We start from the raw sequence: 18783 nt of genomic DNA, 5'->3' as shown, positions 1-18783 counted from the left end.
TTACGACCCTTCTTATAGATAGCCATCACATTAGCCAGTCTCCAGTCATCCAGGACCTCTCTGAAAGCAGCCCAGCAATCACATCTGCCAGCTCCCTCAGTAGCCTTGGGTGGATCCCATCTGGCCCCATGGATTTGTGAGAGTCCAGGTGGAGCAGCAGGTCTCTAACTGTTTCCACCTGAACTGTGGGGGTTTCTTCTGCTCTCCATCTCAGACTTCCAGGTCAGGAGGCTGGGTATGCCAAGGATAAATGGTCTGACTAGTAAAGACAGGTGTAAAGAAGGCATTAAGAACCTCAGACTTTTCCTTATCCTCAGTAGTCATGTTTCCCCTCTGTGTCCACTTAAGGATGGAGATTCTCCTTGACCCTCCTCTTACCACTAGTACATTCATAAAAAATAAAAAAATAAAAAATAAAAAAAATTATCCTTGACCATAGTGGCCAGGTTGAGCTCTTGATGGGCTTTGGCCTTCCTAATTTTTTTCTCTGTATATGCTGGCAGCTTCCTTGTACTGTCCCTGAGTTGCCTGCCCCTTCTTCCATCAGACATAAACTTTATTTTTCTCCTGGACACTCAGCAAAAGTTCCTTGTTTAGCCACGCCAGTCTTCTTCCCCGTTGGCTCATCTTATGGCACGAGGTGACAGACTGCTCCTGCACCTTTAAGACTTCCTTCCTGAGGAGCGTCCAGACTTCTTGGACTCCTCTGCCCTTCAGGACTGACTCCCAAGGGACCCTCCCTAGCAGCATCCTGAACAGCTCAAAGTCTGCCCTCTGGCAGTCCAAGGTAGCAGTTTGACTGACCCCCCTCCTGACTTCACCAACTTTTATGGTCATTCTGCACAAGACACTTCCTGACAACCCCTCTGGCATGTTCACTATCCATGTGAGTCAGGAAGCTCTCTTCCATGCACTCCAGGAACCTCCTAGACTGCTTCCTCTGGGATGTATTGTATTTCCAGCACATGTTCAAGAAGTTGAAGTCCCCCATGAGAACAAGCACTGGCAATTTCATGACTTCACCAGCTGCTTATAGACCACCTCATCCATCTCTTCATCCTGGTTTAGCAGTTTATAACAGAACCCCACGAGGGTGTCCGCCTTGTTGGCCAACCCCCTAATCCTTATCCATAGGGACTCTACCGTATCATTCCCAACCCCGAACTCAACAACATCAAAACACTCTCTAATATAGAGAGAGCCACACCACCACTCCTCCATCGTTGCCTGTCCTTTCTGAAGAGCTTGTAGGCATCTATTGCAGCACTCCAGTCATGGGAGTGGTCCCACCACATTTCCACCACATTTGAGTGATGGCAACTAGGTCATAGTTTGCCTGCTGCACAATGGCTTCCAGCTCTTGTGAGACCCCACTTGGAATACTGCATGCAGGCCTGGGGCTCCCAGCACAAGAAGGATGTGGAGCTCTTGGAGTGAGTCCAGAGGAGGGCTGGAACACCTCTCCTATGAAGATAGGTTGAGGGAACTGGGCTTGTTTAGCTTGGAGAAGAGAAGGCTCCAAGGAGACCTCATTGCGGCCTTCCACTACTTGAAGGAAGTGTATAAACAGGAGGGGGAACGCCTGTTTATTTGTGTTGATAGTGATAGGACAAGGAGGTATGGTTTTAAACTAAGACAGGGGAGATATAGGTTAGAAATTAGGAGAAGGTTTTTCACTCAGAAGGTGGTGAGACACTGGAACAGGTTGCCCGGAGAGGTTGTGGATGCCCCATCCCTGAAGGCATTCAAGGCCAGGCCGGATACGGCTCTAGGCAGCCTGCTCTAGTGGTTGGCAACCCTGCCCAGAGCAGGGGGGTTGAAACTAGATGATCTTTAAGGTCCTTTTCAACCCAGGCCATTCTATGATTTTATGATTCTTCCTGTTTGTTGCCCATGCTGCGTTCATTAGTGTAGATGCACTTCATTTGCCCTGTTGCCCTCACCCCCAACCCTAGCATTGCTATATATGTAACTTTCATTGCCTTCAGATATCCTCTTGAGTCTTATGTATATTTCTGCCTACTGATATAATCTATTTGCTGTGGGTAGTGTTTCATACTTACCTAAGCAATCTATCCGTATATATTTTATCCTATCTATAGCTAAATCTTACTGTTTTTTGGACTCTGTGTATGATACAGAGAGTGGATATAGACCCATATATGAGGTGTTTTGTTTGTTTGTTTGTTTTAAGAAAGAAAAACTATGCTAATTACTGTTGTAAAATATATCAATTTTTTAATAAGCATTAATCCACTCTTTTTATGTTATAAAATATAGGTTTACCAATATTCTATTAGATAAATCTTACAAACTTTACAGTTTGGTACTTTCTTCTTATTATTATTATTATTTTTACTTTTTTATAACTTTTGTTTGTTTGTTTGTTTTATTCTGGATCAAATGTAAAATGTAAAATCAAATAATCTCCTTCAACTTCTACTCCTCAGAGATCATATATTAGGTCTGAATTTAAAGGATAAAATGCACATTGTCGTTTCAAAAATATTTTACACTTATCTGACAGGGTTAACCCATACTGTTAAGAATTAATGTTAAAACAACCACATTTTCAATGTGAATTTCAAAATCAAAGTAAAGAATGCAGCTGAGAGAAAAGACGGTAGAAAAATTAAGTGAATTAAAGAATGAGATTTTCTTTGGTGGCAAGCAGGAGATCTTTTCAGTATTATAATAAAAAAGCCCTACATCCTGATGTAAAAAATGAAAATCAGATGAAACCATTTAATTTAGGATGAAACAACAAACAAATCTTCCCTTTACCAGTCACAAGAATGAGTCTGAAGTTTGAATGTATTATGAAGTGACTTTTATAACTTCAAACAGATGAATGTTAAGCATTTATTAAAATATGCATAAACTTCATTTCATTGTCCTTTGAATAATAAAACCAATAACAAAACACTAAATCCCTGTGAGCAAAGACTGAAAAATCAAGCTTACCTGTTGTCGTATATTTTACTGGTTCTTAACCTGTTACAGAAAACAAACAGACAAACAAAAAATCCACAGGGAAATCTCTCCAGAGTATTCATATGAAAAAGCAGTTTGTATGATCATACCTCTTTTGACCAGTTGATAAGACTTTATATTCCCTCAGGAAGGTCAAGAGCAGCTGGTTATATATTTACCATTTGCTACCATATTTCCAGTCTTCACTTCAGCCCATAGAATACCCAATTCAAGCTACTGATAAATTTTAAAAGGTAACGATAATGGAGCATTCTCGTAGGAAAACCATTGCATATTTTAATAGATCTCATCAGAGACTCCAACTTATATCTCATCCTTTATTAATTTCATACTATTAATTATCGTGATCTCTCTTAAGTATTTTTTTCTTCCTCTGAATTTTTATTTCATTTGAATAAATGGAGATTTCTTTAAAACATTTCTGCAGACATTGTTCAGCTAAAATAAGTACAAAATATCAAAAAAAGTATGAAGTTACTAGGTCAGTTCCGTGATTCTTTTCTCACATGATAAAAGAAATCAACAGGTTTGACTTAGAATAGCAGGAGCCTAACAAGATGTGGCCCAGTAACAGCCAAGAATGGCTTCTTACTTTGGAGCATAACACTCCCTTTCTCTGCTGTATGAACATGGTTTTACGCCTTTTTGGCTAAAGATCATGTGGTAGCCATTGCCGTCCACTGTTCTCTTACACTTAGTAGTCATTCGATATGAGAGCAATATGCATAGGTTACAAAAACTAGTTATCATTAAAGTTCATTATAGTAAACAGAGAAAACTGTAAAGTCAGAGAACACATGGCTAGATATTCAAAACTATTTCCCCACCTAAACAGACAAATATCTGGATTGGGAAAGGATCAGACATTTTTATCCTATTTGTACTAAATACAGTCTGAAAGTTTGAAGAATTCCATTAAAGACACTGAGACCATCTGTGGAATAAGGATTTGTCTATAAATTTATAAAATTATAAATTGTCTATAAATCTATATATTTATTACTAAAACTGTACTTCTCACCATCTCCAAACAATAAGGGCACATATAGTTGCACTCTTTGTCTATTCCTTAACCATGTCAATGGTCAATGTTTTAATCATGCATCGTTTAAAGGTGTTTTGTACTCACGCATTCATACTCAAGGCCTTGCATGAGACTGGAGAGAACCAGTTTTTCCTTATGATGCTGTTTCATCTGCACCTGGTTGGATGAACCCCCCAGTGTTTTACACCAATTAATATCATGAATAATGTTTCTGCCCTTACTAGACCTCTCATTGGAAATCTCTCCTGATTTTCAGACTCCTGTATGTGTTTTATTTTTAGCTGACATTAATTTGAACTCTGCACTGGCACCTTTCCACTTAGCCTATATGCCTTGCATTTTGTTGGTGAACAGCAATTGTAGCTAGCATTGCAGCACGTATTCTATGTTACAAGCCTTTTTTTTTTCCTTCTTCTTTTTTTTTTTTTCTTTCCATAAGCTTTGTCTGGGTCGTTGTAATTCAGTAATTGATACCTAATAGCTATTTTTTTTTTTTTAAAAAAAAAAAAGAAGGAAAATATCATAGAATTTTCTTTATCCTGCTGCCAGCTTTTAGTTGTGGAAATGTTGTTTTACTTGATTACAAGATGCAATCTCTGTAAAATAGGCAGCAGATGATTTTGAACATATTTGATGACTCTCAGATCTAAAATTGCTGCTGGGTAGCTGCATATATATGAGTAAAAAATATTCTAAGACACCTTTATATTCATTATAAACTATTTTTAAAAGATACAGTGGGAAATTAATCTTAAAATCTGATTCAGGTTTAACAGAATGATACAGGATCATTTTCAGAAGAAGTGGATTAACATTAAAGCATTTTACTATCTTATTATCTAATGTTATATATAAAGTTTTATAACCATCAGCTTAGCGTTTTAAAGATCCTTAATACAGTTATAATAAAATTGACTACTGCAGATAATTTTATGTTCCATTATTTAAAAAAAAATAAAAAAAATCTGTGCTGGTAAATCAGTCAACTTTTAAACTCTTAATAAAAGGAAAAAAGCCTATGTTTGGATAGTATTTTGTTGTAAGTACAGTAATATAATGTGGTTGATTGCAGTATTTAAATTGAATATTGATTTTAACTTTAACTGGTTTCTTTTTCTTTCTTTCTTTCTTTCTTTCTTTCTTTCTTTCTTTCTTTCTTTCTTTCTTTCTTTCTTTCTCTTTTCTTTCTTTCTCTCTCTCTCTCTCTCGTTTTCTTTCTCTCTCTCTCTTTCTCTCTCTCTTTCTCTCTCTCTTCCTTCCTTCCTTCTTCCTTCCTTCTTCCTCCCTCCCTCCCTCCCTCCCTCCCTTCCTTCCTTCCTTCCTTCCTTCCTTCCTTCCTTCCTTCCTTCCTTCCTTCCTTCCTTCCTTCCTTCCTTCCTTCCTTCCTTCCTTCCTTCCTTCCTTCCTTCCCTCCCTCCTTCCCTCCTTCCCTCCTTCCTTCCTTCCCTCCTTCCCTCCTTCCCTCCTTCCCTCCTTCCTTCCATCTTATTTGCTAAATTAATTATTGGGTTTATGCATTTCCCGATAGTTCCATTAAAGAAATTAGTATCAAATACTTGCTTTTGTTGCAATACATCGTTTTATTGCAATACATCATTATTTTGTTTTTACACTTATATGAAAAGAGACTTGTTTTAGTTTTATCATCCTATGAACAATAAATAGATGATTCATTTAAATGCTTCTGACAATTGTATTAGAATATCTAGGGTCTACTTTTTCACATAAGTCTATTTATATTATGAAGCATTATACAAGTATGTATGTTTAACTTTGGTTAATGAATATATTCAATTGCCACAGCAAAAGTCTGTCTTAACTTTGGAAACTGTATAAAGCTTATGAATGGCAGAATATTTGCAATTCTATTTATCGTTTCTATTTGGCTTCTGTGGCCTTCTGCACTTGCAGAACCCAGGTTTTCTGTACCCAGAATGGGACTTTGATATCCAAAGCAGCACAATTTGCATTCAGGCACCTAAATAGACACTAGATTTTCAAATGGAGAGGTCTTGTTTCCTCAATTCATGAGACAACGTGTATGATTTTTCACAAGATCTTCACATCCAAGACTTGGGACTTGATTTTTGTGCATAAATGTGGGATGATCTTTTTTTTTTTTTTTAAAAAAATGAGTTGGTTTTGGTTGCTGAGAATTTAGGAAAGAACAAAACCAAAAACAAACAAACAAAAAAGCAAACAGTAACTAATCCCTTGCACTTCTATGAGAAGCATACATTCCTGCAAGCTGTTTGAAGTGAGGTCCCCAGTCTGAAAGGTAGTCATAATTCTGATCCACATCTGACATGTCTGAGCCTAAGGAGCTGAGAGATCCTGCCAAAGAGCCAGTCCCCTCAAACGCATATCTCTGAAGTGAGTCGTATGGAGGAGCACTAGGATCTGTATTGGCTTCTTCAAGCTTTTCTGAAATAAATTGCCTGAAGATGGCACTGTCAGGGCCAACCTGCAGAGACTGTCTGTAGAGGCTGTGGATTTCTGTGGTGATGTTCTTTCGAGGTTTGCATGTTCTCATAACCGTGCGGGTCCTCAGTGCTGAAATATCAAAAGCTTCTGTGTCCTCCTCACCACCTCCTTCATCATCATATCTGACAATGTTCTCTCTAAATTCTTCCACTTTCTCTGAGAAGAGAGACTTCTTCCTCTGCTGTCTTATGGCTACAATTGCCAAAAGAAACACTGACAAGAAAAATAAACACACGGGAAAATAGAAACAAAATATTGAATATTGAATGTGCTTTGAAATACTTAAAAAATAGTAATGTTTCTTAACATTGCTACAATTGCAAAGTGAGGCTATCTTAACAAGTTTATAGAGCTGTGATTTTTATTGATTTTATGGTTTTAAGATTATCATAGAAGGTGGTAGAAAAATGACTACAGAGGGACTTATAAAATGGGTGAATGAAATGGAGCAATTCTTTGGGTAGATGAGAGTTTGAAGCAGTGATGGAAACAGATTATGTTTTTTGAAACTGCTTTGTTTTATCATATATCCATTTAACATTCACAATTTATTTATTTATTTATTTATTTATTTTTAATCTCTCCCTCTCTTAGATTAAACCCCCAGGAAAAGCAGATGAAAAATGAGACAATATGTGAGATATCTTACTCCATGGATTGAAAATAATTCAGGTCCATAGACCATGCAGGGTGTGGTTCAATGGCTTATACTACATTTATTTGGAGATTTGAAGAATATCACTAAATTTTGTGTGATGTTGTAGTAGTAATTACTGTTGGGGTTTTTGAATCAGAACAGCTTGGTTTTTTTTTAACATACATTAAAGCTTTTTTTTTTTAATAAATATTTTAAATCATTCTTTTTAAATCCAATATCATTTCATTTTTAGCTGAATGATCCATTTTAAATATTCTATGACTTTCACAGAGATTAATGATTTCATTTTCTTCATCTAAATCTTACTGCAGTTCTATTCAATAAGTAAGTAGTTTGTGAACTGTAATTTTTTACTCAGGACATAAGATGACAAAACTACTAACCATGACAGGATTTTACCTCACTTAGGGATATGACACAGCTGAAGTAGTTCTTTATTTCCCTATATATTCTTTCCTATGATTGTGAAATAGTACCATAAAACTTGAAAGCCCTGGAAACAATAATTTCTATGATATTATCATACCTTTACAAAACCCAAATAGTAGTTTCAACTCTCCAAGCTATTGCATGGTGAACTCAATCATTATATTTTAATGATAAATACAAGGATAAAGTTACAAAATAATAATAATAATTATTATTATTATTATTATTATTATTATTGTTGTTGTTGTTATTATTATTAATGTTCAGATTATGTATAGGACTTTGTATATCCCATTTTGAATAGTCGTAAAAATGCATTAGAGGATTTAATGCATTTAAAACGTGTGTATCTGTAAAGAGTGTGGAAGATTAGCTTCTGTCTCTTTTAAATTTATTTTTGTATCTATATTCTTGCTTTGACTTTTATGATATACATAACCCCAGACAGTGAGTATTTATTCCACCTGAAGAGAGGACCTCTCCACAAGCAACCTAGAATATTTAATAAATAATTTCATTGATGGCCTGGATAATGCAGTGTCATAGTTTGCCTGATCATTGACCCTGTAAGTGCATAACACTAAGTGACCAGGTTCAAATGTCCTGCAACAAGCAAAGAAGCCTTTAAATGCACTCAGGCCTGCTGGTAAGCTTGCACTGATAAAAAGGTCTTCAGGGGCTTCAGTCGAGGGAGTTGCTTTTCAGTGCCACTACTGAAAATAAGGTGACTCTGGAAGTGCAGGAAAGTCTAGAAACCACAAATCCCAATCATATATTCCTGATTTCTCTGTTGGAAACAGTGAGATGGAAGTGGGGGAACTAGTTTATTCCTGGACTTTGTTATGAAGTCAAAAATGGTTAGTGTCTGGCCAAGGGCACACCCATCTAGATACAACAATTATGAAGTACACTTTCATTGTTTCAATCCTCATTCTATCTACTCAAATTGTTCTAAGGGATAAATAGAATTGGATTTATTTTTTTGGAAGCCATTGTTTTGCTTCAGTTTCCTGCATGTAAAAATAATCCTAAGACCCCAAAGCCAAATAAAGTTGCTGATTCATAATTCATAAGCATTTTGCTTCTGCAAAAGTCATATAACTGTGGGACTACATTATGGGGTACATTTTCAGAAAAATGTCAATGAGTTATAACCCAGAGATTCAGTTGGACAATCAAAGGTAAAACAACAGGAAATAATTAGATCCAGTTTCTATTCCTCATGCTGAGGAAAATCAACCCATAAACTTCTAGGCAGAATGAAGAGTAAGGGTGATTTTTGACTTATTCAATATCTTTTTTCCCTGGTGTAAAGTCAAAATAATTCCATTAGCTTTATTGGACTTCTCTTTCTTTTCACAGAATCACAGAATCATCTAGGTTGGAAGAGACCTCCAAGATCACCTAGTCCAACCTCTGACCTAACACTAACAAGTCCTTCACTAAACCGTATCACTAAGCTCAACATCTAAATGTCTTTTAAAGACCTCCAGGGATGGTGACTCAACCACTTCCCTGGGCAGCCCATTCCAATGCCTAACAACCCTTTCAGTAAAGAAGTTTTTCCTAATATCCAACCTAAACCTCCCCTGGTACAACTTTAACCCATTCCCCCTTTTCTTGTGTTGCTACTACAGCAGATCAAAATACAAAATCAGTATAGAGCTACCAGCCATCATTTTCAAGCCTTAGTTTTACTGTGGTTACCAATGATATGCTTTATGTGATGTTATGCATAGATTAGATGAGATCACACTGTATAATGAAGGTAGGTAAAAGAATGTTCTTCACCTAGATATGTTTGGAAAATAAATAAATAGGGGCTACTTAAGATTGTCTTTTATTTCTTTCACTGATATAGAAGTTTAAAAATGTTAGTATTGTATTTGTTCTCATTAACAAATACACTGAATCATTATCCTTGAAAGATTTTGTTTTAAAAACAAAGGTGATTTCTGCTATTATTGTTTCTTTCTTTCCTAACATTATATTTGTGTTGTGACACTGTTAAAGCTTTCGTGTTCATTTCTGATTATATTCTTTCACTATTTTTTTAGAATTTTGTTGAAAAACAGCTTGTACTAGGTTTTCACAATTTGAAATGATGATTTGATATCACATTACTCAGTAAAACCTTATTTTACCTTTATTTTTTCTGATTTTGAATTTGTTTGTTTTTAGAGTTTTACTCGGTTGAAATATTTTTTCCCTAATATGATCTGTCAATTGTTTTGTGATATTTCTGGATATGATATTTTATGCAATATGTTATTACAAGGCATCATATATATATCATATTTTTACATAGGTAACAGTCAGAGAAGGAGCTGGAAGTCTCTCCATGTTGCTTTGTTCTCATCAGCTTGAATGAGGTCTTCAGGTCCACGACCACCATCAACAACCAAGCTTTAAGATCAGTCATTTTGTCTTGTAAAACAAACCTACCCATCTCTATCACTTCTCTTTCTTTCTAGGCCTAAGCTACTATACCTTAACCTTTACTCTGTCACAGACTTTCAGGATGGATGAAGCACTGGAACAGATTGCCCAGAGAAATTGTGGATGCCCCATCCCTGGAAGTGTTTAAATTTAGGTTGGATGGGGCCCTGGGCAACTTAGTCTAGTGGAAGGTGTCCCTGCCCATGACAGAGGGATTGGAATTAGATGATCTTTAAGGTCCCTTTCAACCCAAACCATTCTGTGATTCTATGAATGATTGCTACGGTGCACCTGCTGTTATGGTATGTCAGTGTCATCAAATCACTCATCAAACATTACACTAATAATGGGATCTATTTCCTTTTGCTGAAAAAGATCAAATGCATTGTAACAGTGATAGCTGCCAGGTGTAGACTGCAACAGCCATAGCCCTGAGCAGGGCAGGAACAGCCAGCCTTGGCTGGGTAGGTCTGGATTTGTGAGTGCCATTCACCAGCTATGCATGACTAGGGCTTCACATTGCAGAGGTACAAAGATATCTCCTATGCATTTAGAGTGTTTGCTTTTCACATCAATAAAGTCCTGTGTAATGGAAGTAAACTTGGTGTCTCCTGACAGGGAAAAATGCCCAAGATTTGGATAAATGCCTTTCTGGAGATGTTACTTAGAGAATAACAGAGGTCACATGGTCTAAACCCTTGCTCAAGCAGGACCATCCAAAGCAGGTTACCCAGCACCATGTCCAGACAGCTTTTAAAGATCTCCAATGAAGGAGACTCCACAACCTCTCTGAGCAGCCTGTGCCATTTGCCACTGCTTAGTCAACCACATAGCAAAGAAGTGCTTCCTGCTGTTCACATGGAACCACATGTGCTTCAGTTTTTGCCTGCTTATTCTTGTTCTGTCACTGGACACCACTGAAAAGAGCCTGGCTCCATCTTCTTTGTACCCTCCCTTCAGGAATTTATACATCTTGATGAAATCCTGCTAAATCTCCTCTTCTTCAGGATGAACAGCCTGGACAGATACAGTTCCTCAGTTTCTGAGTGTATCAGATTATCTTTTATTATTTTGTGTTGATCTTAGCTGTACATACCTAAGGCAGAATGTATTATTATATATCTAATGTATTCTTATACTAAGCAGTCTCCTTTAGTAATGTTGTCTTCAGTTTTACCTAGGCTCAATACTGACTTTGAATTCTCAGATCTTTATTATAATTAATGCTGGAGGAGTAGCTCATAGCTCAACCAAAGCAGACTTTTAAGGCATGATGTTAGGATTCAAATTTTACTGAAAACTGGAAAAAGTATTTAGATTTAAGAAAACAGAAAAGAAATTAAAGATTTGACTTATTGCATTTTTTTCTCAATAAAACTGCACTTCCATATTTCCTGTCTGGGATTATTATTATTATTATTATTATTTACATAGTCAAGATTACTGTAAAAGAAAAAAAAACTTACCCAGGAGTATTAGTATGCAAGCCAAAACAGCAACTAAAGCTTCTGTACTGAGACCCATGGAATACATAAAAGCTCCATATCGACAGTAGAAGGTGTTCACTTCAGTGTCACAATCACAGACAGTGACAGTGAGAGTATTTGTGCTCGTAAGTGGTGGCGATCCATTATCCAGAATTAATATTGGCAAATAGAAATAAAACTGTTCTTGTCTACTGAAACCACTTTTTGCTGTGAAAATTCCAGCTGTGTTATCTAGAAGATAATTTTTGTACATGATATGCATTTATCACAATAAACAATAATAACAAACAATAAAAACAATAACAATAAATATCCAGTGGAATATGACCTATTTAAAAACAATGGTACTGTTCAACATTAGCAAAGTTAAGAAAGTAAAGCCAGCCATGGACATGTGATCTTTTCTTGTGTCAACAATGAATAATTGCATTTGTTTTGTCATATGTGTTCCAGGTTCAATAATAAAAATTGACCTTAAAGCTGTTTTAATGTTTGAAGCTAAAAAAATTCCGCTTTGTACAGTATCTGATACCTGCTCAGGCCAATTAATTGGTTCTTATAATGGTTCGATGCAACCAGCTGTTAACAATCCAGCAGTTCACAGATGAAATATAGACAGTTTACCAATCCAAAAACTCCAAAAATGTGCCTGACAGCACACAGAGAAAGCAGGTAAAAAGTGAAAGAAGAGAAAGCAAGAAAAAAAAAGTCCACTGCAATAGTCTTTCATTTCTTTCCATGATAGAAAACTGGAGCTAGCTGAGCACCTATTATCTATAGTGGGGAAAAGTTGCTAGTCTCTCACCTTGCTTTAACTAGCAGTGTTTAGGAATCAGTTCTGTATAAAACCCAATAAACAGCTTAAGTACAGCCCCTTCTGAACTCCTTATCAACTAATTATAATCTGAATTTTAGCTTACTGGAAAACAAATTAAGCCTACTGAAATCTATGCACAAAGAAAAAAAGAATTATATGTCAGGATATTTTATCATGGCAGGATGAATTACCGCATGTGTTCATACATGCACATAAAAAAACCAAACCAAACCAAACCAAACCAAACCAAACCAAACCAAACCAAACCAAACCAAACCAAACCAAACCAAACCAAACCAAACCAAGCCAAACCAAACCAAACCAAACAACCCCCCACCACATTTCTACCATTATATGTATAGCATATGTATCCAAAGTCTACTGAAGTTAACTCCCTCATATTTAAGTCTTTCCGTATTTCTTAGTCATAGTTCAGAGGACAATTGTGAGATAAAAGGCTCCAGATCTTTAGACTCACTTTTCCTCTTGCCTAGTACTATCCCAAATCACCCAGCCATTTGTGTGAAATGCAGCAGAAAGGTAGAGACTGAAGGCTGAGCATATGATGCTGGAAAAGATTTTTCTTTTTTTCTTATCAATAGACTCCAAAAGGAACTGAACATACTGCCTCGTGCATATCTTTGCTTGGACTTTGTGCAGAATGAGCAAATGTGGGAAAGGCTCATTTTACACAATTCGACCTTAATGTAACAAGTTATCTCTTCTTGGTACTGAGTGAGAGGTTAATGAAGCTGGAAACTGAAACATATTAAAACATTGACTTTAACTTTGAAGATATTGAGAAAAGGAGTTTGCCATTTAACATAGTCTGAACTTTCCAAAACTTACTTCCATTGATTTATTCACCTAGCCAGAAAATTCAAATAATTAGCAAAGTCAATAAGAGCAATGTGTACTTTAGCTGAGTCTGAAGAAGCTCTTCATGCTCTCAGCGGACTGACTCTAAGTGGTTGCATTTCCTGCAGTTCCATCAGCAATTGAATTTACATTTTTTTTGCCTCGGACTGGTTTTGTTTGATATCTGTGTTACTCTTTTTAAGAGTTTCAATCAATATCAGTTCTGAATAACATTAAAATACATATAGGAGACATTTATATGATGTCATCAGTAATCAATGAATGTAGTTTAAATTGTTTTAGGAAATAAGATTACTTTCCTATTAATCTGTGTTTATAATTTTGGTTTTACTGAAATGATGAAGTAACAGACGTGTACTAACAACAATCTTCTCTTTCTGGAAATCTTATTTCTTAAATAAATGCATAGCTTTAACAATAAAGTTGGTACTTTCCACTACATCCTACATTAAGAAGTTAAATTTTAAGGAATAGCAGTGCATTTTTCATCTCATATTTATTTTTTTTCCTTTCCTTGATATAAAATAATCTTTTGCCATTTAGTTTATTTGACTGAAAAGGGAAAATAAACTGTTTGATATTATCAAATTATTGTTCTGACATGTGCCTCATGTTGTGTTCTTATAACAACATTTTCTATATAAGTGGAAATTTTTATAAAATTGGTGATGTGAAGAGCATTAGAAACATCCATCTTTCATTAGAAAAGTCTTAAAGAGCTACATGAATGACAGTACCTTGATTATCTTTGATGGTAAAACGTGAATTGTTTGTACCTTCCTGAGCCAATGAGAAGTAAAAATGATGACTTTCTTGTGAATCATCTTTATCCACTGCACTGATGCTCTGAATTAGCTGGAAACACATATAATTGTTAAACTACAAAAGTGTTCAATGTTGCTTTAAAATGATAAAAGGACATATCAGGTATTATGCTAAACCGTTGGTACTAGAGATGAGTTTTGTAAATACATGTTGAGTGTATGTTATGTATTCACAAAGATACAGCTCTCATATCCAAACAGTCTCATTGAGACTAGTATTCTGCAAATATTCTGCTTTTATTTTTAATCTGAGATTAAAATTTGCATTAAAATCTTGAGAAAATATAAGATTTCCTGGATCAAAAGACAAGGGGCAAATGAAGTTTTCATAAAAGAAAAAAGCAATCATATACATAGTATTTAGTCCTTTTTTTTCTTCTCTTTCTCTCCCCCAACAAATTCTTCTATACAAAATACATTTCCTTCCAGCCCACACACATATTGACATCATTCAACTGATATTTTGTAGCTGCAGTAAGAGATATGTTGACAAGTTCATGTACTGAAGTGTTGATTTTGAATATTATAATAGATTACGGAATTTCTTGGGCATTTTTTCTCAAGAAAGTAAAATATCATTCATTTAAAAATATGTCAAAACAGATTGTCATGTGTAAGATAACATCAAAAGTAACATTTAACATTTGAAAGAATCTCTTTTATCTCTGTAAAGAAACAACTACATTATACTTAATAAATTTGAAATGTTTCTGTTAGTAAAGTGCTTAAATTTCTTACTTTACCAGAAAATATTTAGTGACCTGGCCATCAGCATATAATAGTAAATGAGGATCATTGATCATGAAGAAATCAAGCTGCTTCAAACCTACCAACTTTCAGAAAAGATAGTGTCCAATTTTAACTTGGCTTCTATTTTATTAGTCACCCCATGCCTTATTTGTACCCAGGAGACCTGCATACTCAATTTACCCCAAAAGAGAAAGCACACATTTGCTACAAGAAGTACTTTAAAAGCTAAACCAGCAGTAAGTCAATACGTGTGACTACAGACTTCCATCTGTGCTTTTGAAAACTCTTTCCTGATTAAACTTTTTTTTTTTTCAGTGAAAGATCTAAGAATTCAACATGTTCCTTTCAAGCAAGCTAAGTTTGATGAAATCAACACAGCAGTGTGCAAATTGTGGCTTATACCCTAGAAGCTTTTTATTCTTATTACTCGGTCCTTTTTATACATAAAAAATATTTCAAATCTGTATTTTCGCTCCATGTGAGGAACCTTGATGATTTTTTATTGTTACTATTGAGAGAAGATATTGTTGAGTGATATACTTGGTGACAGTGTAAAAAGGATGGAAATTCCTTAGGAACAGGTTTTTCTTTTCTCAGAGCAAACAAAATATCTAAGGTGATACAAATTCAGGTATTGGCAGGAAGTTCAAGATATCAGTGAAGAACAATAGCTGATCCCTAATGCTACATTGGTAATAAATCATAGCCTCAATTTTTATAAGGGGATAATATTCTCAGAATATTCTTAATATGAACAATAGAGAACAAAACTATATATCTGGTCTAAAACATAAATGAGTAACAGATTTTTATGATATTGTTCTGCCATATGCTACAAAAAAAATATTAAAAAGCCTCTGTTGGTATTTGATGAGGTTTTGCTGGTAATATTTCCACATCCAGAGGTAAGAAAAACCTTTTAAAGGTTGTATATTTGTCCATAATATTCAAGGTCTTTCAAGTTAGACTGAATACGCAGATTCAGCCTGCATATAGCAGTAAGACATAAAGACAGCTTCTAATACAACTTCATTTCTAGTTTGGCTACTAAAATATACAAGAATTACCTACCATTGGCAAACTACCAAAAAAAAAAAAGTCCAAACAGCATTAAGTATAGATGATGTGTTTTTTACACATCCAGTTTTTGTTCTAATAATTATTTAACCATGTATTAACAATATATTTGAAATGTATATTTTTAGAAACGTATCATGTTTGAAAAATCACAAAATTACTGCAGCTTTAAATGAGATACTGCTTTGCTATTTCATTATTAAATTCTGTAATTTTATATACAGAATGCATTAATTCCCATAAATTTCATCTGCATCTGTTCCAATAAATACAATACTGAGGAGTACATGTCTATCTGAAAAAAAGAATTTCCCTTGTTTTGATTTGCACTGTGCTGTTCTACACAAAGCTAAGGTTTCTATGGTTATTTTCAGCATATTCACATGCTTTTAAGGATTCACCCTAGAAGTGGAGGACAGTGCAAACCCTTAATGTTTTATTTCTTACTATACCACTTCCATTAAGATTCAGCAAAACCGAGATGAGTCTATAGAATATTCAGAAAGCAATAGGCAGCTCTGATTTTGCTGAGCATACAATAAAATTCACCAGGAGAAAAGCTGTATTTTTTTTTTTTTAACACGTTTCCTAGACTTCTGCACATCTAACATCAGAGATTCTAGCCTTTTACTGGGGACATCATCATCACAAACACTGCACTTTTTACTTGTGAATCAAAATTTAGGAAAAGCTTGATTTTTTTGTGTGTACAAACAAACAAAAAACACTGCACTTTTTACTTGTGAATCAAAATTTAGGAAAAGCTTGATTTTTTTGTGTGTACAAACAAACGAGAAAAGAAGTGAATATTTTGCTTCTGATTGTTGTATTGACTGGACTCAAGCTGCTGTAAAATTTCTTACTTCAGGTCTTATTTTAGTCTAGAACCTTTTATAATCCAGCAGCCCACCTGAAAATATTTGTTGCTTTAAAACTGAGAAGAAATCTCTGGAATCTTCTTGAAAAACTGATTGAAGTTCATGGTGAGTTGACCTCATTCTCTGTTTCTTTCTAAACACTCTGAGATCACTACTGGCAACAGCTGGGTTTCCTTTGACCAAAGGTAGCAAAATGCTATGGTCTGCTATACCCAATTTCTCCATCTGTTTGATTAATGCGCACTTTTCACTAATTAATGTCATCAGTGGGAGAGTCTAAGATATTGGTAAAAGCTCTGACTTCTCACTGATTAATTATTTTGTGTAAATGGGATGTTCTGTAAATTCTTCTGGACTAACCCATAGAATCATAGAATGGTTTGGGTTGGCAGGGACCTGAAAGACCATCTAATTCCAACCTCTCCCTGCCATGGGCACATGGGCAGGGACACCTTCCACTAGAACAGGTTGCTCAAAACTCCATCCATCCTGGGCTTAAATATTTCCATGGATGGGACATCCACAACTACTGCCTGTGAGTAAAGAATTTCTTCCTTATACCTAACCTAAATCTACCTTTTTTTTTTTTTTTTTTTGACTCCTTGCCCTATTGCTTGGAAAAGGAGCCTTCTTCTCTCCCAGATGAACAACTCCAATTCCATCAGCCTGTAGTCACAGAAGATATGTTCCAGTCCCCTGATCATCCTTGTGGCCCTCCTCTGAACTTGCTCTAATAAGTCCATGTCCTTCTTGTTCTGGGGGCCCCAAAGCTGAAAGCAGTACTCTAGGTATTCTCACAAGAACAGAGTAGAGGGGGAGAATCGTCTCCCTCAACTTGCTGGCCATGTTTCTTTTGATGCAGATCAGGATATGGTTGGCTTTCTGGGCTGCAAATGCACATTGATAGCTCATATTCAGTTTTTCATCCACCAATACTCTCAATTCATCTCTGCAGGGCTGTTCTCTATCCACTCGTTGACCATGCTGTATTCATGTTTGGGATTGCCCCAATCAAGGTGCAAGACCTTGCACTTGGCCTTGTTGAACTTTATGGGGTTTGCATGGTCCCACCATTTAAGCCTGTCAAGGTCCCTCTGGATGGCATCCCTCCCCTCCATCATGTCAATCACACAGCTTGGTGTCATCTGCAGATTTGCTGAGGGCACACTCAATCCCACTTTCCATGTCACTGACAAATATGTTAATCCAATATTGTCCCCTGTTCTCAGTACTGACCCCTGAGGAACACTATTTGTTACTGATCTCCACTTGAACATTGAGCCATTAACCACAACTCTTTGAGTGCAACCATCCAGCCAATTCCTTATCCACCAAGTGGTCCATCCAACAAATCCATGTCTTTCCAATTTAGAGACAAAGATGTCATGATATTTTTTTTTTCATTTTGCAAATGAAAACTTTATCTGTGTTAGTATATAGCTGACTTGTATAGGTATATATATAGTACAGAACTATAACGTGAAATGGATAGGGAAAAAAACATTCAAAAAGTCTAATAAACATGATGAGTGTATTTAGTATGTTGCCAAAACAAACAAATAAACAAACAAAAATCCTGTCTTCTTTACATTCATTTTTATTGTCAAATTTCAGATTTTTCCCACAGACTGTAATGTAAATCTTTTGTTTGAATGTTTTTCAGAGGCTAAACTAAAGATATCTATAACTCTCACAAAAACCCTGTACAGGGGCAGAAATATCAACATCCATTACATAAAAACTGACAAAGCCTTTCTGACAATCTTTGAGAAAATCAAGCACACAGAAAAATCAAGCATTCTTCATAGATTTAAGCTACTGTTTATTGTCTCTAGGACTGGATATTTAGGACAACACCATTTATTTTTATTCATGGTGTATTACACATTCTTTATCGCACATTCTTTAAAAATGGCCTTGTGTACTCTAGAATTATGTATGCCCCATGACTCCACTCTTTTATTGTAAACCAGGCAGACACCAATAAAATGTTACCCATATATAGAGAGTATCTTTCCCTCT

The 18783-nt window shown here is 35.7% G+C and overlaps 1 protein-coding gene across 16 annotated transcripts in view; it reads right to left on the bottom strand.

Moving 5' to 3' along the window:
* Nucleotides 1–5583: 5583 nt before the first annotated feature.
* LOC106034976 (cadherin-19) overlaps nucleotides 5584–18783 on the bottom strand; it is a 116496-nt gene continuing 103296 nt past the window's right edge. For 14 of the 16 annotated variants that reach the window (XM_066992750.1, XM_066992747.1, XM_048080889.2 and 11 more), the window contains 3 exons: nucleotides 13970–14087; nucleotides 11516–11767; nucleotides 5585–6736 (listed from right to left, as the gene is read on the bottom strand). In XM_066992750.1, the coding sequence (XP_066848851.1) occupies nucleotides 6246–6736; nucleotides 11516–11767; nucleotides 13970–14087 (861 nt within the window). In that variant the 3' untranslated portion in view covers nucleotides 5585–6245. Of the gene's footprint in view, nucleotides 6737–11515; nucleotides 11768–13969; nucleotides 14088–18783 lie in introns of all 16 variants that reach the window. The other 2 variants (XM_066992752.1, XM_066992753.1) reach the window with 2 other exon arrangements.

Source organism: Anser cygnoides, chromosome 2, assembly GCF_040182565.1.
Source record: "Anser cygnoides isolate HZ-2024a breed goose chromosome 2, Taihu_goose_T2T_genome, whole genome shotgun sequence".
NCBI classification, from domain to species: domain Eukaryota; kingdom Metazoa; phylum Chordata; class Aves; order Anseriformes; family Anatidae; genus Anser; species Anser cygnoides.
The sequence above is the reverse complement of the archived record's forward strand: the minus strand, read 5'-3'. Positions and strand labels throughout refer to the sequence as shown.